This window comes from Nymphaea colorata, chromosome 6, assembly GCF_008831285.2.
Source record: "Nymphaea colorata isolate Beijing-Zhang1983 chromosome 6, ASM883128v2, whole genome shotgun sequence".
Taxonomy (NCBI): Eukaryota; Viridiplantae; Streptophyta; class Magnoliopsida; order Nymphaeales; family Nymphaeaceae; genus Nymphaea; species Nymphaea colorata.
The window spans coordinates 1908137-1919111 of record NC_045143.1 but is presented as its reverse complement, the minus strand read 5'-3'; the positions used below and the strand labels follow the sequence as shown (position 1 = coordinate 1919111).

At 43.2% G+C, this 10975-nt stretch overlaps 1 protein-coding gene across 1 annotated transcript; it reads right to left on the bottom strand.

Moving 5' to 3' along the window:
• Positions 1 to 5161: 5161 nt before the first annotated feature.
• LOC116256835 (protein NRT1/ PTR FAMILY 4.6-like) lies at positions 5162 to 10272 on the bottom strand. The gene is made up of 5 exons (XM_031633344.2): positions 10010 to 10272; positions 9821 to 9926; positions 8860 to 9077; positions 6460 to 6900; positions 5162 to 6377 (listed from the first exon to the last, which is right to left on the bottom strand). The coding sequence occupies exons 1-5, from the start codon at positions 10010 to 10012 to the stop codon at positions 5388 to 5390; spliced, it is 1758 nt and encodes a 585-aa protein (XP_031489204.1). The 5' UTR covers positions 10013 to 10272; the 3' UTR covers positions 5162 to 5387.
• Between the last annotated feature and the right edge of the window lie 703 nt (positions 10273 to 10975).

Genomic DNA, 10975 nt, shown 5'->3' with positions numbered 1-10975 from the left:
GCTGGAGCACTAGTCAGAAAAGTATATACCTATCTACAGTGGCTCTGTTACTTTTGGCTTCCAAAGTATCAAGGGGCACAATCAAAATGATACCCTTTACAAGGTACACACACCCTAACCCCACTCCTACCTATGGGATGTGATGCTACACAGTCTGCTGTCCTTCATGCATGCATCTACTGCAATGGGTCCATCTCACCTTTTTCATGTCCATGTCATCATAAACTGACTTTCTCAAGCCCACCGTTGATTCATGTCCATGTTAATCTTTAGTGGTTCACATCATGATCATGATCATCAGCGTGACTCTGCGCCACAAGGCACATGCCCATAGGGAGGCATCAAAATCCTAATGCTGCATGGAGCAGCAAATGGAGCAGGTGCGGGTTTCGATACGCGAATAAAGGTAATTCACCAAAAAGGTAGGCTGATATTATTATCTAGGTTAAGTCTCTTCCTTTTCCACAATATTGCCTCTATTTATCTGGAAGAAGCCACTCGTAAACGCTACCAAGTTGAAGAGATATCATTTGTTTGGTCATATGATCACCGTTGAAGTAGAAGCTGACGCTACCAACTTGCCAACTTGCAGTCCGTTCATTTTTTGTGGCTTAGAGAGCTAATGTCTATCGGCCGTATCAGTTGTATATAGCTGCGGAGGAGAAAAAAAGATTACGCTCTTCACAAATTTTAATGGCAGCAGTTCGTATTAGTTCACAAATTTTAAAAAGACATGAAGGTTCTGGCTTTCCTCCAATCCCATTGTGTCACCAACGAAGTATGAGATGGCTGATATGCATATTTTTGTTGGAAAACATTTGATAAGGAAGTGCTCTGTGTTCTTAGAACATACAATCCAATAATCCTATGTTCTTATAATGTAAAGCATAATGTTAATATTACAATTGCATAATGTTAATATTACAATTGTTACTTTTAGATTTACCAGTAAAACAATTAACATAAGCCAGTAAAACAATTAACATAAGCGTACCATGTTTTCTTCTAAAACAAAAACATTGTGTCCTTTGAATGCGTGTTACTTAAGAACATGTCTTCTTCTCAGAACACAATATTCTTCTTATTAAGTAGCCTCTTAGCCCCATTAAGGGGCTCAGCAGATTGGCGGGGAGTCGTACCCGCATTGCCACTTTGATTCCAATGGTCATTATGCTCTTGAGTTAAGGGTGGGGAGTGCAGTACCGAGTCAAAGATATAGTCTCCCTAGTCGGCCCGATACGGGCTTCGGCTCTCATACAGGAAACTACTAAGTAGCCTCTTAGGAGTATTGGCCCATGTGTCACCCACACGTTGTGAAATGAAATAGTAATAATAAATGGCTTTAGTTTTCTGTCTCTTAAACCTTTTCTTTATAGTGTATAATATAGGCCGATGATGCGGCACGTTTTAGAATCCGAAATCTATTACCTTTGCAGAAACCAGGAAAACTAAACAGAAAAATGCAAATTTAACTAAAGAAGATTAACTTCATTCCTTGAAGATCCCTTGAATACGTATGCCTTGAAGATCCCTTGAATACGTATGCTAGAGAGTCACAAACTGGTGGACTCTGCGGTTGATGACTCTAAGCAAAGTAGATGCGACAAACAAAGCAGCACATTCACATTGGAAAACTTGGGAAAAGAACAATGTTACCACTTTTGCAAAACTTATCAGAATACCGTTATTGCAAGTAAAACCTTCTTAACGAATGTGGAAATGAAGTTTCTTAAGTGATGAGAAACAGGTTCCGGTCTACGACATACTTTTCCAGGAAGCAGTTTCCCTCATGAAGATGACGTTTCCAGCGACCAGGTTTTCCCTTCTCGGTGCCATTTAGCTACACATATGCCTTAGGTGCGCAGGTCCAAGACGCAACCTTCTAACCCTGGTCTGCAGATACCCTCACGCAGAGGGGTACCTTAATAGAAGAGTCGATTCTTGTCCTTTTCACTATTAACTAGAGAATGATACATAAGCTCTTAAATGTTACGCCATGGCATCTCCAGCATCCAGCGTTTGTTGATTTGACATATAACCATTGCTATATATATATATATATATATATATATATATATATATATATATATATATATATATATATATATATATATGCAAGTGATTGAATGGTGATTCTTGCTATCTACAATCACCCGTTCATTCATAAGGAGGAGCAATGAAAAAAACAATGAAAAAAAGATATGAATTAATATTAAATGACAAAAACATCCATCATCTTTTCCTCCTCTCTCAACCACCCATTAAGATGGACCAAATGACCCTCATCAAAGTAAGTTGGGTGATGAGAGCCGCAATTCTCCACACACATACACATACACAAAAATTGGTAAATGTTAGAAAAACCATATAAAAAACAATTTCAATCCTCGATCATTTCCACATCGATGGTTCCTTTTCAGCACAAAGGACTATGCCACTTTATGCCCCATATCTCTTGTATCTTTGACAAAGTGTTCGATCCAGTCGTCGGTGGAAACCTTGTCATCAAAACTCTGTACTTGGACGCGACCTATCACTATATGGAAGATACAAGGATTGTAGGTCCGGTCGTTCTTAACGCCTTCATTTTTCATTGATACAAGGGCATATACCATTCATTTCTTTGTCAGGATATCGATTACCACAACACTAATGTTGGGTAAGTGCTTAAATAGAATCCATATATGAAGTTTCATAAAATATCAGGCGACCTCAACTCAGAAAACCACCCATGCGTCCTCCCAACAGGCACAAACTGTTGCAGTTCCTTTTACATGTGCTGAAATGCAAGCAAGTGTGCATATGCTTGTGTAGCTAGGCATGCATTTGCCACATACTTATGTATATATGCATGCATGTATGTATGTAAGCATCCACTTGAGGAGCTGAGCTAGCCAAGAGACATGTTACCTGTAATTGAAAGGTTCCATTCCAGCTGATTGCACAATGGGCATTGCCTACATGTGATCAGTTGATTCAGCAACAAAAAAATGCGGTTGCCCGAAGCCCAATAATTGGCCAAAGCAAATGGTACTATAGTCGGTCTTTAAGGTAACATCACTAGTTTCCTAGGATCAAAAGTTGCGACTTTTCATGAATTAGTGGCATAAAACGATTTCCTTGCTCCTTTCTCGCAGTTCTTATCACACCTTTCGTTCTTAGCTTAAACTCTCACTTTTTCTTTTGTTTAAAGCAGAAAAGTTTTCCCGTCACCGAGCGATTCTGGTTCGGCCATTGGTGCGTTCTCTCTTTCAGGATATATAATTGATCGAAATCATCGAATTGGCACCCCAACTGATCTTTCATAACTTTGATTCGTCATTAATCTATGAACAGGCAAAGGAGCCTGTTGCTTTCCATGGCGGTCGAGGAGGCCGCCTGTGCAGTTTTACATTGTTGGGGCGTGGACCGCCGGTATGGCGCATCAGATCTCGAATCTCAAATAAAAGAGAGATTGATTGAGCAGGAAGATTCTGTTGATCATTTCCTTTTTGGCGTACATTGAATTCAAACACTGTTTGTGGCGACCATACTCATTGTAAGGAGGCAGGTGGAAGCCTTAACTTGGTGCATGAATGGGATTATGTTGGACATGGTGGGAGTGGGGAGCATATATGGTGCTGAAAGTGAGGGCCATTTATATATATAATTGGGATACTGTTTTTGACATAAGTAGATGAACAGTTGGGGGTTTGTGATCCATGCGTCAAAACTTCTCAAATGGCTATTTATTGATGTCTGCCATGGTTTTGGCTAGTCTGGCAGGAGTGACTTATATGTCATAAAGTTGATTTCATTTGTCATGAAGTTGGGGATGCAATGGCTTGTTTTTGAGTATGGGTTCAATAATTACTGGCTTTATCTTCAAGGAGGTTGGTGCAATGCAGCAAGCATCAATTTAAATAACATAACAGGGTGTCACCTTAAGACACTGAAAGCAGTTTGATACCTTGAAAGATGAGGAAAAGAGTGGGGGTTTCGAGGCAGTAAAATCAAATATTCTTCCAGCCCAACCAACAATTAATGAATTTAACTTAATCATAATCAGATTCAAACTCAAATTCAGATTCTTTAAAATAAAATTGACATTTGCCTAACAACACATCTGACGTACATATATCCAGTCGGTTATTAGACTTGAATCTCAACTCGCTTGTGAAATTGCATATTTGATCTGAATTCTACAGGTAATGAGATTTAGTTACCGTACCAGACGCATGCGGATCAACCATTTCATATTGGGGTTGTAGTCAAATGTATTTAATCCATTAATATCGGCAGGTAGGTGGCAACTATGTAGGCTTCCCTGGTAAAAGATGGGAGCTATGGAACTCTCACTTTCGTGTACCAAAGTACACACCTAATTAACCAAATTGTCTTTTGCAACTAGCAAAAGTAGAAAAAGCTGATAAAAATCTCATCCTAGAGCTACCATCTCTCTCTCTCTCTCTTTTATGACACAGAGACGATGTCTACCTTGCCCTCAAGATTGAATGCCCCCCGCTGCCGACTAACCTTTCTTTATCCTCTTCTTTTTATGTTTCCTTGGACAGATTTTGTAAAATTGGTGACAACTTGTCACCCAACTTTTTGGCTTAATACATATTCCCATTTGATGGGCTCTCTCTCTCCCGTCGTTTTTTCAGTAAATTCATCTATGCAGATGTGATCTACGCCGTTCATTCTTATAAAATTTTCAACAATTAGTGGCTTGCTTTCAACGCGTGAGCAGCTTTTTAACATGGAAAGTTCACATGTTAATGGTCCCAAAAGCGCAAGGGTCCTGCATTTCGACAGCACCTCTAATATCATACCAAATTAGTCGAGCACCTTGGCCTCATCACTCATCAGATGCACTCGTACGTGCTCTCTCTCTAACACGCACTCCACACACATATATATATATATATATATATATATATATATATAGCCGATAAAATAGAAAATATATAACAAAATTTGAAAACAAAAAGTCTCCTAGATACAAAAATAAGCCGCAAAAACAAAAACAAAAAGACAAAATATACAATACCCACAATAAAAAGTGTGAATAGAAAAAAAGAACAACTAAGAAAATCAATAGCAAAAATTGTGACAAGAAGTCACAAAGCAACAAGAAACAACAAAAGAGAGAAATTTCAACTTGTTAGCTGCTGCTATGTAGTACGAAAACCATTATCATTTCTAATAAAATCAATAATTTTACAAAACTAGCTAATAAGTTGCTGCTGCTATGTAGCATGAGAATGTGGTGCCTTCACCCCATTGAGAGGATCCACAAATCACAAAATAAGCAACCTCCCCCAAGCAACAAAGTTCAGAAGCTACAGCACCAACGGCTTCCATTTCCATGGAGTTCTGGATCTCTTTACTCATGAGTTTTGATTTTATTTGCCTCCTCCACTACGCTGATGAATCGCGCGCTTGTATCTGTAGCGGACTGCCCAGAAGAGGAAGTGCAGGAAGTTGGTGGCGCTCAGCGCGCACATTAGCCAGTAGAACCTCTCCAGGTGGAAGTGGTTGATGCTCTTGCCAGCCAGCCACGGGGTCCGGCCGGAGCCGCCGGTTGCGCTGTTGATGATGGAGACCAGCACAGAGCTGAGGTAGTAGCCGACGGCCAGCGACGCCCACGACAGCGAGGTGGCAAGCGACCGCATGCTTTCCGGCGCCTCGGTGAAGAAGAACTCCAGCAGCCCTGCCAGCGTGAACAGGTCCGCGGACCCCAGGAACAGGTACTGGATTGCGATCCACAGGAAGGTCTCCGGCAGCGGCCCGCTGGTATCCAGCAGCCCCAGGCGGCGGGCCACGCGCTTGCGGTGCACCTCGACGAGCGCCGCGGCCGCCATGGCGATGATCGAGAGGACGAGGCCGGTGCCAATGCGCCGGAGGTGGGAGATTCCGGACTCGGACCCGGTGAGACGGCGGGCCAGGGGCACGATGACGTGGTCGTACAGCGGGGCCAGGACCATGATGAAGACGACGGGGAAAATTGGCAGCGACGCCGGCGGGACCCGCAGACGGCCGATTCGGGTGTCCATGGTGGCCGCCTGCTGGACAGAAAAGGTGGACAACTGGGCCAGGCAGCAGTTGAGCATGATGGTGGACGCGAATATGGGGACGATCCGGACAACCGACTTCACGTCTTCGACCTCGCCGGCGGTGGACGCCGGGATGGGGAATCTAGCGAGAGTCGCCCGGTTCAGGAACCGGATCGAGTCGGTTAGGGCCATCGTATCGCTTTGGCACCTTGTCTTCTCTCGGTCCAGTTCGTCCCCCTTTCCATCCGTCGGCGAGTTGCAACTCTGCATCTCGTACGGCCCCGGACTGTTGGTGACCGCGTTGTCCCCTTTGCAGCTGAAGATTGCACCGAGAATAACCTGTTCGGAACGAAGAAAGGTTAGGCGCTCGGACTGGTACGTCTCACGTTGCTCGAATCGGACGACAGCGAGTCGCTCTCACCTTTGCTATTGTGGTCAAGGGGCTGCCGTCCGGTATCCTATTCCGATACAGCCTAGAACCGGCAAGGAAAACCGGTACAGAGAGGAGGATGCTTAGGGTAGAGATCCCAAAGCCCCACTGCCAGCCTTTGTTGTCCTCCACCCACACCACAAAGGTGACTGCAATCAGCCCCCCACAGGAAAGGCAGAAGACAAAGTAGTTGAAGAAGGTGGACCTCTGCTTCCTCCCTTGCTTGTCATTTTCATCGAACTGGTGCGCCCCATGAGAGGGCAGGCTGCCCTTGATGCCCCCAACCCCTAGGGCGACCAGATAGAGCCCACTGAACAGTGCCGCGAGCTCCTTGCCGCCGGCCGCTTGGCATTGGCTCTTTGGATCCGCCGGGTGGCAGGGCGGCGGCCGCAAGGACGGCAGACGTGCCTGCACCGTAAGCAGTACAAGACCCTGCATGCAAGTACTCTACCAGGTCAGTAAAATTGCATTTGGTTGCTTGGGCCTGCAGTTGAATAGATGGCACCAACAATCACAAGGGTAAAGAGACAATTCAAAGTTTTTAAAGAGTTTCAAGTACATTTGATCTGTTGTGCTAACAGTTCCACACTCGTGACAATTTTCACTGTAAAAAGTTCAAAGCTGGATGTGATCTTTCATATCTAATTCAAATTTGATTGCTAGTCAGATTGAAGATTTAATTTTTTATGGCATTCGTCTAATTGCATTTAGATTTGGTTCAGATCACACACAATGCCCAAACCATTGACATCCGTCTCTGCGTAACTTTCTAACAGCGAATTCCTAACTTCTGCAAACACATGCACTTCTACAGGTAAGAAACAAGGAGTTAAAATCATATAAAACAAGAGGATGCAGACAAAATGACATATCAACTGTTTGAATGATATCCAAACAAGATCTCAAATATGCACCTAAAGAAAACAAGGCCATCAAGAATTCAGAGAAATTTGTAAACCAAAAAGAAAGCAGATGCTGACTGATTCACAACATCTGCCACAAGATATGAACTATGTTGAAGATTTTGAAAGTGATCTGCAGATGTTTTATGTGTTTTTTTTCCCTTATTCATGGAGCTAGAGAGTTGTCCATGTCAATTGGATTAGAAGGAAAAAAAAAAAGGTCAAAGACCAATATTATACTTCACAGGAACCTTGAGAAACCAGAGAAAGCGAATTGAAAAAAAAAGAAAAAGAAGTGAACAGACTGGTCTTTTGGAGATCTACAATGGAAGGTCAACCAGCCTTATTTTATCAAATTGAAAAAGACCCAGAAAAGAGAAATTGGAAAGAAAGGTGCTTAGGACACCTAAGGGTACCCTCGGTCACCTAAATACCCTCCCACGGTAAAGCAACGGCAGTGTCAAAAACTTCCACTGTAGGGGCAATTCATGTCATTTTCAAAAGTTCAAAGAAAGGAGGCCTACTGCCTGCTGTCTTCTCCCTCTCATGGGATTGAGACGCAAACTTTTTCACATGACAAAAAGGCTACAACCCGTACGCACATCACGGGCAACGCTGAGCGTAAAAAAATTCTCCAATAATGACAAAAGCAGCCCTACGTAAGAGGGTTTCGCAATTTAGCCCCTGCCGCAGCCCTCCTCCTAAAATGAAAATAAAGGCAGAAAGCTGCCTTAGAGAAGGCATGGTCTTTGGCTGGTCTCGATGATTAGAAAACCACTATCACCTCTCAAACCCTGCACTTTATTCTGATGATAGCCCCTCTAAAAGGATCACATCCACAGTGAAAATGACTACCCTTATGATAATATCTTCAATAAACTACAATATATATATATATATATATATATATATATTCTTCGAACTACCACCCACTTTAGTAGCAGCTTAGGATAACGGATCATTTGCAAATTTCAATTTCTCTCTTCGGAAACTTTAGCCGCAGCTAATCATGTGTTACTTGACTTGGTTACCTGGGGGACTTGTGGCCGGCAACTCAGTACTTTGGAAAAGGAATAAAGGGCGTCATGTGTTAAGGTTTCAGAAAAAGAGAGGGGGAGAGAGAGAGAGAGAGAGAGAGAGAGAGGTCGTTTGTTGATACTTGAGAGAGGTAACTTTAGCAACCAGATAGATATGTTGCAAAACCGTGGTGAATGAGAGGTAACCTTCGCAACCAGTTGGACATGGAAGATGTGGTGAATACGTTGTCATTGAAGTAGAACCATGGTAGGGGAGAAGAAGAAAAGGAATCATATGAGATACAGATAATGAGTGGTTTGATATTTTCTTGACAAGGAAGATGCGGTCATCTAATCAATAGCAGTACAGGAAATGAACCAACGAAAAGAGGGAGGGAGAGAGGGGGAAAGGAACGGGCGCTTATCACGGCTAAAGAAAAAGAAAACAAAGAGAGGAGAAGAGGAAGACTTACACAGAACTCCACGAGGGCGCTCAAAAGGTAGGTGTGATAAGTGGTCAGGAAGGCATCGGAGAGGAAGCCGCCGAGGAGGGCGAGGAGGAAGGCGGTGCCCATGAAGTTGGTGACGGCGTTCGCCGCCTTCGCCGGCTCGAAGTGCATGAACTTCACCATGTACATCACGAGGTTGCTAGCGTTCGCCAGAAACGCCAGATTCTCCAGCACCTCCACAACTGCATGCACCCAAGGACACCCACCATGATTGATTTTTTCAATATATGCGCAAATACAAACAGCAACAGGAAAAAGAGAAAAGAAGACACTCGAGCAACTAATCTTTCCAAGAAGGGGACAGATCAATAAAGTCCGAAAAATAAAAGAAAATGAAAAACTCGCCCCACGAAATCGATAAACAAGAGAAGCCACCGAACCATGTTCCTTTCCTTTTCTTCTTCTTTTCCCTTTCTTCGTTTTCTCCTCCCTGATTCATGTTTTCAGATGAAAACAAACGGAAACCATGTCGAATCTAGTTCTATGTGACCTCTACTGCGGCTAAAAGTAGATAAAAACCAACAACTTGCGGTCTTCCTTTAATTGCTTTCTGGTTATATTGTATTTAATTGCAGTGAAGTCAAAGCAGAAGATCTCAGTATGAGAAGGAAACAAAAAACAAATAAAACTTTTGCATACTGCGTTCTTTTGTACTATGAACAACACAAAAGAAGAAGCAGACGCTGCCCACAAAAAATGGCGTCTGAAAAACAGGGTCCATTGAGCTGATCATCGAACACCTTTAAAAACTTAAAGTATTCGACTGGTACCGATCACGGCTGGGAGACAAAAAGGCCATGAACGAAAATTTCGAGAGTCTAGTTGTCAAGCAAGAAGAACATCAAAAAAGAAAATAAAAAAAGAAACCACTTTCTTTTCAGCGTCAAGAATGGAAAAAGAAAACTGGTGAGCGCAGAAGGGGTACCGAGAACGAAGGATGCAGCCAGCATGCCTCCATGGCGTGATCTATATGCGGGCCTGCTCCTCCAGTCCACATATCCTTCCCACTTTTCTGAGACTTGTGCTTCTTCCTACAAGATATACCTCAAATCTTCAGGTACAGAGCTTAACAAAAGAAAGAACCCAAATATCTTTCAAACAAAATGACACCCACCATTTTCTTTTCCTGGTTAGCGGCCAAGCCCAGACGAGGGAATTTAATCCCCTCTCTGCACCTTCAGGCAGATAACTTCCAAGACGGAGAGGATAGCAAAGGGTGCGCAGAGAGGGGGGGAGAGAGAAGGGTCTGGAGAAAGGAACAGAATGGGAGCTTATACCCACATGCGCATCTCCTGTACCCTTCTTCCTCGAGTTGGTGTTGCTCAATTTATTGACTTATCTTTCTGCGCCTCTCCTTTGATTTGTCTGTTGCTACATACCTATATAAAGAAAGAAGACAAAAGAAGCAGTTTCTATGGAGCTGTGGCAGCACAAGGTTTTCCTGTAATTTAGCAGAAAATGCCATTATTTGTAAGGTAGCAAGTCCTCTTTCTTGTAACAACATTACCCAATTGCCCCTGCATCGACTTTGAAATGACCCAGTTCACAGAAAAAAGATGCCTAGCTTCCCCAACTTGCTGAAAAGTAGTGTGCATGTTGGTTCATGGAATCGAAAGTCACATAAGAATCTTGAATTTCACATACATTATCAGAGCAGGCCCCAGTGGAAAAACTATAGTTATCCAAGAATGAACACCCACAGTTCTTTTTTGCGGCTTGTAGGTTTCACATCTGTGGGGAATCTTTAGGAAGCACAAAGAAACTACTGGCGTTTGAGTTCTGGCCAGGAACCAAGTTTTAGGTTTGTACTGGAAGGTTGTATCGGGCCCAGTTGTGCACTCATGTCCCTTCCCTTCAACTTGACCTTGGCATATCTTAGTCCAGTTGCAGACAAGGATGTACATGGATTATTAGAACAGTTTTCAACACTTTGTGAATTCAAAGGCCATGTTGGTGTTACATCAGCGTCATGTGTCCGACACTTGTGTCGCCTTTTGGTACAACGGAGCAGTATGTTCTGTTCTGCAGTGTTCCAGGCCATTCAAACGTCCTCTAAGGTGTGTGATGAGAGCAGAGGTGG

Excerpts from the sequence above, each read along its gene's own strand:
- LOC116256835 (XM_031633344.2), bottom strand. Across the intron at positions 9,078-9,820 it reads GGCTGCATCCTTCGTTCTCG|TTGTGGAGGTGCTGGAGAAT; the intron begins GTACCCCTTCTG and ends GGGTGCATGCAG. Across the intron at positions 6,378-6,459 it reads CCTTGACCACAATAGCAAAG|GTTATTCTCGGTGCAATCTT; the intron begins GTGAGAGCGACT and ends CGTTCCGAACAG.